The 17,251-nt window shown below is 43.5% G+C and overlaps 1 protein-coding gene across 1 annotated transcript; it reads right to left on the bottom strand.

Moving 5' to 3' along the window:
- Window positions 1-8,245: 8,245 nt before the first annotated feature.
- Window positions 8,246-16,405, bottom strand: MINAR1 (membrane integral NOTCH2 associated receptor 1). The gene is made up of 3 exons (XM_009955856.2): window positions 14,108-16,405; window positions 12,354-12,608; window positions 8,246-8,443 (listed from the first exon to the last, which is right to left on the bottom strand). Exons 1-3 carry the CDS (start codon window positions 16,403-16,405, stop codon window positions 8,246-8,248), a joined length of 2,751 nt encoding a protein of 916 aa, XP_009954158.2.
- Between the last annotated feature and the right edge of the window lie 846 nt (window positions 16,406-17,251).

Genomic DNA, 17,251 nt, shown 5'->3' with positions numbered 1-17,251 from the left:
AGCCTCAAGAGAGACACAGCGAATAACTGGCATGAAAATAAACCCCACAGAGCTCAAGCGACTGGTCCCAAAACACAGAAGACATACGGTACTGCCTTGAGAGCTTTCTCATGAGATTAGCTTTCCGCCTGCACTGGCTTCTCTGTCCCAGGGATGCCTTTGTTTTGTCGGCTCATGCCTTCCAGCAGAGAGAAAAAAAAGTGTCACTGACCCCCCAAAAGGCTCTTGCTCCTAGAGGTTAAGACAGGGCACATGCTCCCGTACATAAACGGACATTTATGTCCTCCATCAGATCTTTGCAGGTTGCTGCCATTGACCGCTTTGCCAAGTGATCACTTGACACAAGCCCAGGATCCATTGTGGTTGAAGCCCACTTTGCGGGACCAGTGGGCTCACGCGTGGTGTAACTTGGACTTAACCAGCAGACATTCACCTGCCCTGGAGCTCCAGTACATCTCAGTCACACAACACTTCATACTTTCCTTTTGAGTCTCAAACGATCCGTTTTTTACCTCCAACAGCAATGACCTTGCACATGCCATATCCCAAACACCAGGCCATCATACAAGATCACGAGCACTGAGTTTTCTTCTGCCTGTCAAAGCTTCGAAGAAGAAAACAAGCACTGTCGGAGACCGTCTAAATTCCTGTTTCGGCACCCTGAAAATATTCCTCCAACCTCTTTTCTTCAACCAGCATACAAGCAAGCCTTCATCATTGGTTATTTGCTTTACATTTTTACATCCATCCTCAACCTGGAATACCAGACTAGCAACTCTCTTTCGGTTGGTAAAAAGGCTACTAATCCACCCTTCTAGCAGAAAGTGACTTTTTTTGCATAGTAAGAAAACATAGGTCTAAGAGTAGATAATGTCAATTTACCATTTATGGAACTGCTATTGTTCACTCAGTTCCAAACAGCATGGGGTATAACTTGCAGCATAACACTAACATCCAGTCCAGCCTCTCCAGACCAGAGTCACAGTTGAGTGGCACATTTCTAATCCACTACATTCAGAGACATCTTTTGAACCTTTGAACTAAATGTCATGCAAAGGAGCTGAAACACAACTGAATTAACTCACAAGGCCAAGATTTTCAAGGCTCTAACTGCATAAACAAAAATGTATAAAAATACATATCTGCATGTTTTTCGTATTCCCCTTTTTAACCATTACCTGGCAAACTCTTCAAGGCAGGGCTGTTTCAAGGAATTAAGTGCCATAAGGTGAGCGAAGAGTTCTTTACTGAACAGCCATTAGCCATACTAGAAACTGCACTATAACATTAATTTTGCAGCTACAAGACGTTGGCCTTGAATAGAATTAATGCATGTGCACACATTTGCTACACAGTCATAAATTTTAGTAATGCAATTTTACGAGCCTCTTAAAAGGTAACCATTGGAAAAAAAAAATTAGTAACAGGAAAGGCAGGGTAAGGTTCAACAGCAATATTTCATTACCAAGACAAGGAAAGAAGACAAATGACTCAGCCTCCTTGGTTCTCCCCTCTCCCTCCACCACTACTTGGGGAAAAACACACAGCACAACACAGATCTGTTTTATTGCAGTAAGCGTGTCAGCCTGGCAGGACGGCAGATCAGGAGGATTTTTCAATACAAGCAGAGATTCGTCTGTTACTAAAGCAGAGTTTGCAGCAAAGCTTTTCAACAGGGACCAGGCTCCCCGTTGGTTCCAGGGACAGGCAGAATAATTAGCGTTTCTCTAGTCCCTCTCCCAGGTAGGGCCATTTTACCATACATAATTCCCTCTTTTCCCCCCTTCCGTGGGGGACACCCACTGTTGTGGACATGGGCTGGAGACAGCACACCACATACAGGCTCAAAATAAGCACACAAAAGAGAGCAATTTTGTTGTGAATTACAGGATTTGACATTTTTCTTGAAGCACCAGTAATCAGAAACGCACGTTCTTACCTGACGAGTTCACCGATTTCTTTTCATCCTTAATAAATGAAATCAGTTTTCAACCATCTGGTTGCAGAGACTGGCCTGGAAATGTGACTTCCACAAAGCCCAACATAAAAACAAATGCAAGCAATCTTTGTAACCCTACCATTTCCAGGGTGGTCTCATGATGTTTTGGGGATGGATAAGGAGGGCCAGGTCACATTTCCTCAAGTGCTGTCAGCTCCACCAGTGGGACCCAGACCCCAGGGGATTTTTGTTTTAGCAGAGGCCAAAGCATTAATGTCTAGTAGAAAATTCTCTCTGTTTACTGAGAAAATCTAGTCAACTTTGAGAAAAGTCAAGATCTGAGCCTGCAATATATGTCCAGAGACCTGCTTAGTGCCTTAGGGGAACAACCCAAAATCCATAGATCCAGGGTGTGGGAGGGCAGGGAGAAACAGGATTGGGGGTGGGTAATTGCTGCCACAAAGCTCTTAATTTCTAAAAGCCTCCAACCTCAGCAGCAACCATGTCTCCAGACAGCCATCATTTCCTCAGCCCTGCGCTGTATTAAGCCTTGTGGACAACTTCACTGGTCTGGCAGAGAGCTTTGTCCATGTCCCTACATCCGCTGGTGCTCCACCAGGACCAGCGATGCCTGGTGGTACCATGCACAGGCCAAGCACAGTTGCTTTCTTGTGCTGGGCGCATCCAGCACCACTAACTAGTCTTCCTTGAAAATCTGTCTATTGCTCTTGGAAAAGATTAGATGTACTGTTGCTTTTGGAAGAGCTTTGTGGCCGTCCTACATGTAGTTTGTGCTATATTGCAGAAAATAAATAAAACAAATAGAACTTACTTATGGGAGGAGTTTGGCTGCTGACAGCCCACTTCTTCCTTTTTTGAAGATTTTGCTCCATTCTCTAAGTGAACATCGTAGATTTACAGAACACCCTGCAAGACGCTGAGTGGTCCACAGTCTCAGAGGTCATCCGAAGCGATCAAGCTTGCTGGAGAACTACCAGCAGAGCAGCATTTTGCAACATATAGTGCTCTTTCCTGAAAAGATAACAAAGTAAAAATAAGATGAAAGAAAGTACCTCATCTTCATCATTGCTTCCAGGGGTGCTTGCCTTTTCCCAGCACAACTAACCTTTCCTTTCAATAGGACCACACTGCTACGGGCAGGCTACTGGCTACTTTCTCTTCTTCCATGTGCAGTTTCAACAGGATGGAGACACAGGAGCACCTCAGAGGGCAGAATATAGCCCCGAGGTCAAATATTTTCCTTATGACTCTTTTGTGCATCAGGCAGAGCCATTCATCAGATCTAGATCTGAAATAAAGAATTTATTCAACCAGTACAATTGATTGCTGTGAGCGATATGTTCAAAGAAACACAGAGATCATGGGGTTGGGTCCTGGGTCGCTGGTACAGCGTTGTATGTAGGGGCTGTCTTCTACCTTGAGACTCGGCGACTCTATCCAGCAACTACTATAGAAATCTGGCAGCTGCCCCATCTTCCAGCACAGCCATGACCCAGATGAGGTCCATATATCCTACATATCCAGCTTCTTGGCTGAGGAAATCTGTGCCAGAGTGCTTAGGATTTTTTGGCATGAGCCTGGTCACACTTCACATGTTTATGAAAGTTCCTGCTCCTGGATTCATGCTGTAACGTAAAAATCCAGAGGACACTTCTACTTGTAAGCTTCTGGACTTGATAAGGACAAGAGGAAAACCTGAAATTGATGCAAATCCATGCTACCATCTCCAAAACTGCAACAAACGCTAAATTGTGAATCACAGTCCCTCCCAAGGGGACCTGTGATGGTTTGCAGCCCGACTGACGACACATGAGCACCCCGGGTGGAGCTGGTGGCGCAGCCCTGCAGAGAGCGCTTGACAGTCTCCATCCTGACCAGGATTGCTAAAGCAATGCATTAAAGGTGCTCATGCAGTAGAGATAAGAAATTCAAGATCTTACATTACTATGTTTTCATGTCATTGTTTGTTATTTATATGTGTCCTCTTTTCTGTGGCTGCCCTTTGCAACCCCTGATGCTGGATTACCTTCAGCAGTAGGCTCAGCTCTATCTTTGTTTCAACACCTGCAATTTTAAGACAAACCTGGTTTGCAATTACCAAGTCAAAATCAGCAAATTAAATTCATACAGCGATCATAAGCAAACTGATTGCCTGTTGATAGGTGACTATAAATAGTTATCTATAGTACTGACTTAAAAGGAACAGGGGTTGCATAAACATGTTAGTGAAACAGATACCAAATTATCAGTCATGACCTTGTTAAAACAGTTGATATGGCAAAACTCAGTTATGAAATAACCTATAAAATGAAATATTATTATTAGTGTCAAGAGCTAATCTCCCAGAAGCCCAGGCAAGGAGCTTTTAAAAGAAACCAAACAAACCCATTTTTCATTATCTTCCACCATCTTATTATTTCCCATGTAAGAAATCCGGTAGCAATTCTGACAAGAACTAGATAGGCTGCTTAGTTATCTAACACTGGGACACTTGCATCCCATGGCTATCTTGATGTCCTTGGGAAAAAAAAATGAAGGAAAAACAATGGAGTAATAAATTATTATAACTGTTTCATTAAAACTTAAGACGCTGTAATTTTCAAGTTTATTTGGTATTATATTTAAATGAACCAAAAGGCAACATTGTACAGTAACTTTATAAAATAAAATTATTACATAGTACATTAACCAAAGCCCCATTAAAAAAAAAAATCCTAAAAAGTCATTTGGGGACAGATCCTGCTTTTGCTCTTCTGCGCACAGGATTTATTGAGCTCCTTTCAAGCAGCACTCTTGTTTTAGGAAAAGCAAAAGGGATCTGCCCCCAAAAGGGAGTATCTTTTTTATAATTCTTGCAGTTTCAATTTATCATGTGTAATATATCAAGTTTATAAGGCATAAATACGAAAAACAGTTCAATATGCTCATCATTATTTTAGTTAAGTAATACAATCTAGGACACTTTTTTCAACCACACCAAAGATTACAATGTACCTATAGCTTTAATTTGTTTGTTTCTTTTTATACAAAAGTCTATCATATAGTATACAGTATATTCTAGTTGGGAACTGGGTCACAAGGTTGATCACAATATTCTTGCAGGTTAATATTGTCAGGATTTCACCTAGCTTGTATGCTCTGTGCAGAACCACAGGGTCCCTCCTTCCCAGGCTGCTCTCCTCCAGCGGCAGCATCCCACCGCTCCATCTCCTTACCTACTTTAAGCAAAGAGCTCTGTGCCACATGTAAAACCCGCTGGGAACATCTAGGGATGCCCATCCCAGTGGTGCCAAGGAGCTGCCAGAGGCAACCAGGGAGCAGAGGAGACGGCGAGGCAGCGGCTCCCAGAGGTATTTGCAGAGCAGGGAGGCGGGGATCAGGCTCCTGGCACTGTGAAGATGCTCCCAGAGGTTGCAGGAGCCGAATCAAGCCCTGGGAGGGAGATCTATGACAAACCACTGCCCTGATGGAGGTGGGTGACACTGGCTGCTTGTGCTAAGTAAGGATGGGCAAAAGAACCTCGATAAATTAGGAGCGGCACGGACGCTTGGGAAGCTGAGTGCTTGGGTCAGGCCAGCTCCACACCACCCATGGCTCCATAACCTGCCAAATCTTTCCCAGGATTTTGGGTATCTCTAATGCAAAGACTCAGCCTGTGCCAGCTGGATGAGTCTTGCACAGACAAAATAAAAATATCCCTGCACAGACAAACCAGGGGTCCTTACGTCTCCTCTAATGCGTCCATGCAAGCACAGCACCAGCCCACCCCTGTAATCAATAACGCTTGCTGCACCCTTCTCACATCTCCACTTAGATATTCAGATATTTTCTAAAATCAGATTACCGAGATGCAACGGAGGAAGCGCTGCTGATTTCGGGTTGGGGGGCAGCAGGGTCAGACCACTCGTGCTAGCAGAGGGGGGGATGGCAAAGGCGGAGGGGTCTGCCCAGTGTCTGTCCCACACTCATCCTGCCCCTCCAAGGGACTGGTCACCGCCAGCGTGGGCAGACGGGGGACTGACATTGTGCCACCATAGGGCCACGCTGCTCTTTCTGACAGAGCCTTGTGCTTCCTATCGCTGTGCCAAGGAGGGATTAAAAGGGCTTTCTGACATTACCTGCAACCAGGAATAGATTTTTTTACATATACAATCAACCTAAATTGTGCATAAGGTAAACTGCAGAGCAATGCCCTCCGGAGCGTGTTCACATGTCTAATATTAGATATCTTGCTGGCAGCTCCGAATCGTCCCCAGAGGTGTCTCTGCTTGTCTATATTTACTACGTACAGATCCTGAGTTCCTAAACTCAGGTGCTCTGAATCATGCCATAACCAAAGGCAGCCTAAAATAGACAGTGTGAATTGCTCCCTCCCTGCTGTGATTCCATCCTGCAGCATCTGGGAGGAAAGAGAAATAATCTTGGTATTAGGAATGGGCCAAAGCTACAGAATTTGGGTCAGGATTCAAGCCAGGCAGGCACAGATTTTGGTCTAGGGGCTTATCCTTGGTCTCTGTTTGCTGATGGGACACCTGACCCTGTGCTTACACTTGTTTTTCTGATAGATCAATGGTCCCAGGGATCACCTATCCCTAAATAACATACAGCACACAAGCAGCACATAAATAGCTCCCCAGCTGCAGGAAAGAACTGACACACATCTAAAGTCACAACAAAGCCTTTGCCTCCCACACACCCTTTCCTCACTACTTTTTTTAAACCAGCCAGAAACAAACAGCGAGTGTGGCACATCCCAGAGAGCCGGAGAAACAAGCATCCGATGCTTTCCTAGCTGCTGTGTCATCGTGTAGGGAGGCTGCTTCTGAAGAAACCAAATTACCCTACATAAAGAACATTCACTAAAAGAATCTCCTTTCCCTTAGAGGACCAGCAAGATCACCTTAGTTCCTGAAATTTTTTTTTTTTTTTTTTTTTCTCATCTATACTTGACAGAAGAGTAATGCTGTCAGGATATTTGCTTTCACTAACCATGGCAGGTAATTTCTGTCATAGCTTGAGAATTCCTTCAAACCTGCTATTTGCATTTGGGATAAAGCATCAAATGAACATTTCCCATGGGATACAGACTGCTTGCTGTTCGGTACAGTCAACCATCATTCTTAAGTACATTAGCAACAGGGAAGCAAAAGATCTCCCTGTGCCGAATGCATTGCATTAACAGCAAGTTTCCACTAGTGCTGAAAAACTGTGCCCTTAATATAAGTGCTCAGCAACCACCAGCCCTGCTGTTTGAGGAGCACTCTGAACTGTATAGAAGGCTTGTGGGAAAAGAACCTCCATTAGTACCCATTATGCTATGATTTATGTTATGGGCTTAAAATAGCAAAATTAAACAGTTCTATTTAAACTACAGTCTTAAAAAAAAAGGCACAAAGAGTTTGTGAAAAAAACTGTAACTGTTCAGATTACATTTCCAAGAACTTTAACAGAGCGTTGCTTTGATTTGCCAGCTCTGCTTGCTGGCAGGAGTGAAATTGAGACAATTTCACTGTCTGCAGAGGTAAAGAATACCCTTTTGGCAAGGCAAGTTTGCCAGCACTATGCAAATGTTATTCAACAGAAGCAACTAAAACCTCTTGTGATTGCTTTAAAACATAATCTTTTTGGTCTCCAGCACATTGCACTTATCGAAGTACTCAGTGATGACAGAGTGGGTCTTAGGGCAAGACCAAATACAAAGAGCCCTTTTTAATCTGAACATAGGAATGAACTCTGTTCATGGCTACACAGTCTGCTTTCAATCAAATGATCATGAAATACATAGATACTATAAAATAAATACAATACATTCAGAGTTTTCTACATTGTAGAGAGCTTTAAGACTTTCCTAGCTCCCCGATGCAATGCATATAGAACATTCCCTTCTATACAGTGCTACCTTCATGTACCCATACCTCTGTTAAATGCAACATAGCTCAGACAACCTTCCTCTTTTGCCTGGATTCTCATCAGTCTCTGATTCTGTAAAACATTATATTGTTTCTTTAGGAAAAAAAAAAAAAATTGCACTTTTAAAAATGCATAAAAATTGAACCAAGTTCCCATTAACTCCACCACACAGTCTGTTATTTAAAATAATACTTTAAAAAAAAAAAGTTTCTCGAGTTGTTTTGCGTTTTGCCCACATTTACAGCATTCTCCATCAGGATATCCTCAGAACATTCTTCCTTAGCAGATTCCTTACAGTTTGCCAACAGACATCTGAAACACAGCATGAGCTATTTGAGATATACGCGTCTGGGAGTCACGGGTCTGTCCACAGGTTCAGGATTTCATTGTACAAATGGGAACTACAATGACCAGAATCACCGTACAAGCTGCCGCTGCTATCAGGGCAGCTATCTTGCAAACCTTTGCTCTTCTGAACTCAGCTTCTTTGCGTTTTAATAAGGAATCATAGCCAGGAGTATAAATGTCTTCCATCCAGTATTCTAAGTTGTTTGGGTTTAAAGATTCTTGAGTCTAAAAATTAAAAGGAAACAGTAGTTAATTGTCTGGGATCTGTCGTTAATCAAATAAATAAATAAAGTAGATGTGCCTGAAGGCCTCCTAACTGCATCTGGGTCCTCTGTCAGGATAAAATGGGTTATTGCTGCTTCTCACATCTCTTCAACTCCTGGTCCCAGTTCCATAAGGCTGACAAAAGTGGCAACCAAATACTGCAAAAAATAAACTCGTGCAACTGCATAATTCTGCTGCAAAATCCCTCACGTACCTCTGATTTGCCGGAAACTTTGTCATCTTGGATGGCATTTAAATAAAATCTCTTTAATCTGCTAGACAGCAGAGATGTCAGCGACTACCGGTCTGTTACTGCTTTGTAAATTATTAAAGCCCAGCTGATGGGAAGGGTTCTTAACATATACTCCTCATGCCCCACAGCTTATAAAGCTAGCCCTAACTTTGCTACCATAACTTGCTTGTAGGGTGTAATTACCCAGCCCCATCCAGCATCCAGTCCCTCTGGATGGGCAATTTGCAGACCCCCTCTGGAACGGCAATGTGTGGAGACACCAGCCCTTCGGGAAAACAACCGCAGGCAGCAGATGCTGAGCACCCCTCAGAGGGGGGTTGCAAGTGGGTTTCCATGAAACCACCCAGGACAGAGCGATCCTCAGTGTTGAGCTCTCTTTCCAGCTCCTTCTTCTGAAAATCACCTGGATGCATGATGCTGTCTTAGTTTTAGGGGCAGGAGAAGGGCAACTGGACAACTGGGATACAGTTTGGTACCACACATTACTCTGGATCATCTCCACAGAGGAGATCACTTAACCATTTAACTCCAATGGGGAAATCTGAATTTCCACAGGAGGCAATACTCTGCACATTGCCAAAGTCTGAGTTGCTCTGGGTTGGAGGTGGTTTTAAGAGTATGCTTAAGAAATTAAAGGCTTTGCCTTCCTTTAAGTGAAGGAAATCTGAATTGGTCAGAAAATTAAATGCAACCTGAAGTACTTTATAAGTGTCTCCATTTGAACTTTTCCTTTGTTTTATCTTTTAGTTTTTTCTTCCTTAGAATTTGAGTTCTTCAAGCTTTGCATTTCCACCTTGCTTGGTTTTTTCCCTTCATGCTTTCTGTTAGGTAAGATGGGGGGAAATGGGAGAACCCCAAACAGTAGGCATTACATTGCACTTACCAACAAAAAGGTATAAAGCAGAAAGAACATTTTGAAAAACTACAGTTTTCCCTCAAAGCTGTCTCCTGTGTCTGCGGCTCCAAATGGCCATTTCTTTAAAAAATGAAGAAGATCCCACATAAAAAAATTCCGGTGAGAATATCCAACACACACCATTTCTGGGCTCGTAACGGACCTGATCCAAAGCTTGCTGGACTCTGCACAAAGATACTCCAGCTGACTTGAGAGGGATTTGAGTAAGCCTTTAATTGGCTGGTTCAGATTTTGTGGCCACGAGCTACTGGCTGAAAACTTGTTTTGCCTGAAAGCAGCGTTTGGCTTTATGTACAGAACTACTACAAGAAGTGATTTTATAGCTGCCCCAGAAATAAACAATTAAAATTGAGCAATGGTTTTATGATCATTTAATGGAGATCTCTATCTATGCTGAAACAGAGACCATCAGCCGAGTCTGAGATTGTACCATTCAGGCTCTGAAAGAACTATTCCAGGTTTCTGAAAAAAATTCAGCAACTTAATCTCTAAGGGCATCAGAAAATAGCCTGACAATGTTTCATCCCAGTGGATCATGACACACAGAGCAAAGCGATGAGATCTCACACAGACTCCACACCTGGGACAAACTTTGGCCTGACTAGTTTTGCAGTTTCTTTTTTTGGAGGAAAACCCAGCAGACTTGTCAAGTTCCAGGAGAAATTTTAAATAAACAAAGGTAGAAAAAGCCCAGCGATAGCTGTGCTATGCTTCAAGGAAATTACAGTTTTGGACCTCTCTGCCTTGGTATTGACCTTTTAACTACTTCAGAAGGAAGATGCATTATTAAAAAGGCCCATTACTGTTAATCAGCTTCCTTTCCCATTTCATTGCCAGACGTAGGAATGTTCATTAAAGCATAATGTATTTACTTTCAGTTCTAATAAACTTAATCACTGGGGAAAAAAACCCACTCATCAGTCTGTGTCTATTTTTTAAGTTTGTCAGTAAGCTCTATTATAAAGTCTAGACATGGGCTTTGCGGAGTACATGCAATTCTGACAGTCCTTTTGGAGGGAGAGAATCAAACCAGTAAAGTTTTATCACCTTTATCCTAAAGATAAATGATGGCAATAAGCCGATTTCTCTGGTTTGCTCACAGTCACGCATAGCTGCTTACAGGGAACGAAACGGCCCTATGAGGAGCAGATGGAGAACACTTCTCCCAGGGGAGCTTTGCTCCCAAATATCACCTCCCTTGTTGCCCCCGCACAGTAGGTAAGGGATGCTTTGCAACTGCCTGCTGAAGAGGAACTTCTTTCAGCCTAGTCCTACTCTAGCATACAATCTGCAACGCCAGGGTTAGCAATTTAATAAGCCTCTAAAGCTTTTAAGACCCAAAAAGCAGCAGGCAGCTGAGGCAAGATGCAGCCTGGTCCCTGTGCTACTTGCTTTCTCTCTGAAAGCACTTTATCCACAGCAAGGAGCAGGACCTAGTGAGGAGAGGGAAGTTTGCATGAGCCGAGCCAGGAGGTGAATTTGTTGTGCACAAATTCCTGCACGAACCCCCACGGGAGTTGCACTACAGCACCGTGTGGTGATCGCTTTAACTCCAAACCAGCCAACATGGGGTCCTGAGGCATGGCATGGGTCCTGAGACTTGGGCTATCCGAGTCTTTCTCACAGTGTCCTGATGCTTTCCTAGGGCTTAGTCTGATGGGTTTGGAGCTGGGTTAGGTATCTCAGCATTGAGCCATCAAAAGCTGTTGTGGAGCAGCAAGTCTCAGGCTTTTTCACATCACCTTCCCTGGCAGACAAGCTTTGGAAACCAGCAGACTCCCTGTTTGAGTATGGCTGTACCTCACAGACTGCTGGTCACAGAGCCATGTTAGCATGGTGCTGATAAGCCCCGAGGTGTAGGTCAGTGTACCCCAATTGCTGCCAAGCCTGTAGCTAGCTGAGGCAGCTTGCTCTGCTCTGGAGCTTGAGCACACATGCCCACAAGAGGGTGTACAATGTGGGCACTCAGTCCTGCGTCTGGGCAGCTCATTATATATCAGGATTGTGATTGCAAACACGTCACAGTTTGGGAAAATGTAGATCCAAAATTTGAATTTGTCTCCCAGTACCTTGCTGTGCTCTGTTTGTTGCAAAGAGCCTGCACACTTCCAAGCTGAACTAAAATGCAAACAAGACAGACCATTAGCTGTCCTGCTCTTCACTTGACTCTGGTTTCCAACAGTCACTTCAGAGTTGCAATGGTGATGTGTTTCAAAAACAGTCATGGTATTGAATGTCTTCTACAAGCATTTTATGTCTCATGTTCCTAGCAAAGTGGAAAAAGCTCTAACACTAAAATTCTCTGTGATTAATTGAGACAGAACAAGCATAGAAGAAAAAGCAGCAACACCAGGTCCTGCACTGCTCTGCCTTGCCGCAGTTAGGGACCAGTTCATCTCTGAATCCCTTTATCCCTCAACTCTTCTTTACTCCTTTACTCTTCTTTACTAACACCACAATGGCCTAGCAGATATCTCTCCATTGTAGAATAAGCTGGGAGCACCAACCTGTCAAGGATCACCATTCAGCAATGAAACATCCGCATTCTTCTTTGTCCCTGGCCAGGGTGGATAGGGATCAGCAAGATTAGAGTCTCAACACTGCATAGCTCCTTCCTGAGCTGTCCAAATCCCTTCTTAAATGCATATTCTGGCAACGTCCATTCACAAACAAACCATTAAAATTAAACAAATGGGACTCACTTGTAGATCCAATGCTGCAATCTTGCCTTTATCCCCTGAATTCCTCGTGTATTCCTCTATGGTCCATGACGGCTGGGCACGTTTCACTTCAGCCAGCTCTGTCAACCTCATGTCTGTGTAGAGCGGATTGCTTTTCATGTGTGACTTGAGTGATGCAGGGTAGGGATGAGGACTAAAGACTTGTTCAATCAAGAAAGCATCTTTTGGTTGTTTAGCAAGTCTGTGTGGCTGTGGGATTTCATATTGCCTGTCTGCCTGCAATAAGGTTCAAAAGAATTTGAGAGAAGAAACAGGACTATGAGGGGGTTAAACACAAAGGACAGAGATATTCCTTTCAGAATCACCATATGATTAGAAAAGTACCAGCTAGGACAAAGGTTTTGGATGGCCTCAATCCATTTGCCCACCTTTCTCTCACAACCAGACCAAAGAGGTATTTTACAGACACAATTGCATGTTCACCGGAACATGAACACAAAGCTGATGCATCAGAGGAAATTTAGGTTTTGCACTGTTTGCAGATTACAAAGCTATTCTCAAAACGGCCTGACATCCAGAAGTGCCTATCTGATCTGGAAAAGCTGAGACTCATGCAGGCTTCTAGATTTCTGTTTCCAGACCAAATCTTGACATAAAGAAGTCTTGAGGGAAGCCCCCAGGTAGCACCCCCTTGACACCACACCACCCGTGGCACCAATCCAGCATCAGCCACAGTCTACTGCAGGAGTGAGGAAAGGGCTTTCAAAGCCAGCATTTCCTCCTGGGCAGATCAATGTACAGAAAAGCCAAGGTTTGGGCTTACTAAGGGTAACCTTCTTCCCCTTCTGCAATCTACTAACAACCCATGGTTTATGGTTTTTTTGTTCACCCAACTGCACTTCCATCAAACTTCTTCCTCTCCTTTCTCAACCCTTCTCTGTCCTCATTCCCCATTGTAAAGAGACACATGCCTAATATGTGGTCCTGATTGACAAGGGAGCTGAAGGACCCCCAACCCTCTCCACTGTCCATGAAACGGAAACAACTGCCCACACCATGCTCAGTTTCAACTGAGCAGCAACCCAAGCCCAGCGCATGGATGGTCACAACAGCTATGAGATCTGTGAAGATGGCAGTGAGCAGCGGTTGGGAGGGATAGGCAGAGTTTTTCTGACCAGTCAAAACAGGACCATAGCTATGCTGCATTTCCACAACGGGAGGCTTAAGACTCATTTAAATGACCGTGAAAGTCAGGTATAGAGAACATAACTACAGTTAGCATCTCACAGTACACATACAAGGATTCTTTTCTTGAGGGATTTGAATCCATGAATCTATTTTGTTGGCTTTTAAATATGCACATACTTCTCTGATAGAAGTCATCGCAATGCAGTTTCAAAATATCCCTTCTAAAACAATCACTAGACAATTTCAATTTTCCTCACACCTTTTTCACCAAGTTAATTACCCGGCCTCCTTGTATCACCATTGATGATGAAGAATACCATCATCTTCCACAGATGTCACCCACATTAGCCCCCCCCCCCCTTTTCAAGAGAGAAAAGATTTTTAAGGAACAACTTGACCAAGCTACAGTTGCAGCTGCCAAGCAAGAACGTATAGGTACAAAAGCACCCAATTATGACAACAATACAGACAGGCATAATATGGTAGGGTGAAGTGTTGTCATACCCTGACGGTTTTGATGACTATGGAAGACATTCATAACTAGATTATTTTTAAGTGCTTATTATGCAAGTGAAAGTTGAAATTACCTCTTTAGATTTCCTATGCCAGTCCTTATTTTCTCCTCCATCTCTCTCTTTCATCTCCTCTTCTGTAATGCCAACTTGGTTGGTGTAAGTAATAGCTCTCCAGTCTCGGGGAGAGTTTGAAATACTTGCTATTTTGGATTCAGTTGCACTGTTTTCCTCTGTTAATGACCTTGATGACCTCCTAGTAAACAAACTTTTTTTTAAGGCTTTTACTCGAAGACTCTCGCTATTACTTCCACTGGCGTCTGAACAGCACCATTCTGGATTATTCTCCAGTTTGCCTCCATGAGGAGTATTGTGGCACTGAAATATCTGCGGGGAGTTACTCTCATCTGACGCAGCCTCACTTGTCAAAGAATTGAGATCTATTTGTACGCTGACCTTCTCTGGCTGCTGAATTTTTTGATCCAACTTGCTTAATTTTCCTAGGACTTGGGAGATTTCTTCTCGGACGCCTGAGAGAGATTCTAGTTTCTTCTCTATTTCACCAATCCTCAAAACTAATTTGCAGACACTTGTTTTTAGTTCATCATCTGTGTTACTGATATCTGCCCGGACCACTTTATCCAATTTGTTACAGGCAGTCCCGTTGGAGATTTTAGTCAAATTGTGCTCCGGTGAGCTCTCACAGTCTGATTTATGCACCTGAGACAAGGAACCGGTGCTGTTGTAGCATGAAGACTGCATCACTCCTGTGGACCCACTGATACTCATGTCGTCCAAAAACCGGAATATGTCACTGATGTCATCGCTCACGATCTCAGAGTCATCATCCGACTGCTTAAGAGAGTGGCGCTCTCCATACTTGGCTTGGCCCACCGCACACAAATCCTTGCATTTCTTGTGTTCCAGAACTTGCTGCTCTGTTTGTGTCCCAACACTCGTGGTCCTGTCAATGCTTAAGATCTGAACAGAAGTACAATTGATGCTTTTATCCTTAAACTTTTTGACTGGCTCGTGTTTCTCCACATCTAGAATGGAAGGAATTTCCTTGGGTTTATGCCCATTGGGTTTCACAGCATAGTTTGCCTGCATAATTGGTTGCTGATCCTTCGCATTTAGGTAGGGCTGATGCCTGTCAGCTGAAGGAAAGTTTGGAGATGGGTTGTTCGAACTCTGGTATCGCGGCTTGTCTTCAGACTGCTTCCTATTAAAAAATGATCGTTCAAAGTCAGGTACCTCCTCAGTATTTAAACTCCAGCTTTTAGCTGGCCAGGCAGTTTGTTTTGTTTGCTTTCCAGTCCATTTTTTGGTGTCCTGGGGGCCAAGAATAGTAGTTGGGCCAAAATAAGTTGAAGTTTGAAGATCATCCAAACTTTCATGCTTCACTCGTCTTTTGTCTGGTATAGGAGAATAAACTGGATTCAAGTACTGGCTGCTGTATGGCATTTCAAAACTGTGGTTGAAGAAAGCCTGCTTAGAGCTTTCTTTCCTGTTCTGAGGCTCTCTGTGTCCATCTTCTGGCTTTTTGTTGGATGGTATTAAGTTGGGAGATATTGTAATCAGATTATGAAAATCTTCTTTGAATATATTTCTTTTCTGGACACATGACTGCATCACAAATGGCTCGTCATTTGAAATGAAGGTTTCTTTTATGCCTCCACTTATAGGCAAGGAGTCCTGGTCTGAAATAGATTCATTTTCAATGTTCATGGGGAAGTAAGTACTCTGCATCTCGCATGGTGGAGACGTAGCGATGGAGTAGGATGCCAGGGCCTGCAGCCTGTCCAGAGAGGCAGCCCGGCCCTTCATCTCCTTATTAACGCCGAGTAAAAAGTTGGGTTCTGATGAGGGGACAAACTGTTGACAGTCTTTGCACTCCATCTTTCTGCATTTTGACGACCTTCTGACTGGAAAGCCCCGGTTAAACTCCTGGTCGTTCAGCTCACAGTTGGGCACACAGTCTGCCATATTGCAGATTTCTGTGTCAGATCTACAGGATTCGAAGGACTCCTTCTTCTTCACTTTCTGCCTTGCGACTGGAAGTTTCTCCTTGGCCACTCCCCCGTTCATTTGTATGAGGTTGAATATTGTTACTATATCTGCTGCAACCATGATTTTCTTTGATTGCTGATTGTTTACAGTGCATCTCATTTTGTCTTTGAACAAAGTTGCTGGGAAATTAGGATCCAGGCAAGCGGTGTAAAACAGCACGCTTCTGAGCTTGGCCAACTGGGATAGATCAAACCTCGCACACAGGGACTTGCAGAGGTCCTGGTAAGAAACAGTATTCTGCTTTGTGTCCAGCTCCTCCAAGATCTTCACCAGGAAGAGCGAGGTTTCCTGGTTGGACTCCATGGCTTAAGCGTATTTTGTGGTTTAGCCTGGACACTGTGTTCCACTTCTACAGCAACACACAACAGCAAACAAAAAAGATTGTAAGTCACCCACGGACAACATTCAGGACCCTGTAATTCAGCCTCAGATGGGACCTGACTCCCTAGCCGTGCAGTTGAGGGCTTGCTTTTATAACCCATCCTCATGTTTCTGAACTCCAGGCTGTACTCCTAGCATCAATTAAATCAATACTTAAATGGAATCTGGATTTCATCCAAGAAGGCTCCTTTATGCCAGTTTCTACTAAAGCAAGCAAGCGAATAAACAGGAGAAGCTTTGGAGGGGCTGAACTAGTGGCAGATACACAATCCCAGTCTGCTAGCTACAGGGCTTTCACAGAATTTCTTACCAACTTGTGAGAGGTTGAGAGTACAGACATGTCAAATTGTTTGGCAATAATTCTAGCCCTAGCCTAACCAGAGATGATCTACCGCACCATGACAACCCCAGCTGTTTTCATATCTGACTGCAAATGGCTCTCAGGAAGATTTTCTGACAACAAACTTCTGACGTGTTTTTAGAAATTATCTGAGCACATAATTATCATCTTGCTTATTTTAAAACATTATTTTCTCCTCTACTCTGAATTATCTCCTCTGGATACCATGACACTTTTTCAAAAACCTTTTCCTAAGTCTATGATTCAGGAATGGAAAAGCTGCCTGGTCCTAAGAAAAAAATCTGTGTGAGTCCCATTTCAGCTATAAAGTGTAAAATTTAGAAAAGAGCAGAAAGAGTTAAAAAAAAAAAAAAATCCCACTGAATCTTGAAAACAATCCAGCAGATGCTAGAGGGCTGGCTGCCAAT

The sequence above is a fragment of the Leptosomus discolor genome, chromosome 11 (assembly GCF_034619465.1).
Source record: "Leptosomus discolor isolate bLepDis1 chromosome 11, bLepDis1.hap2, whole genome shotgun sequence".
In the NCBI taxonomy this organism is placed as follows: domain Eukaryota; kingdom Metazoa; phylum Chordata; class Aves; order Leptosomiformes; family Leptosomidae; genus Leptosomus; species Leptosomus discolor.
This window is presented reverse-complemented; position numbering and strand designations above follow the sequence as displayed.

What these genes read in the sequence shown, in the direction of transcription:
- MINAR1 (XM_009955856.2), bottom strand. Translation starts at nt 16,405, where the DNA reads ATGGAGTCCAACCAGGAAACCTCGCTCTTCCTGGTGAAGATCTTGGAG. An exon ending in GGCATAGGAAATCTAAAGAG is followed by an intron (nt 12,609 to 14,107) that starts GTAATTTCAACT and finishes ACCTTATTGCAG; the next exon opens with GCAGACAGGCAATATGAAAT. An exon ending in TTGCAGCATTGGATCTACAA is followed by an intron (nt 8,444 to 12,353) that starts GTGAGTCCCATT and finishes TTTAATTTTTAG; the next exon opens with ACTCAAGAATCTTTAAACCC.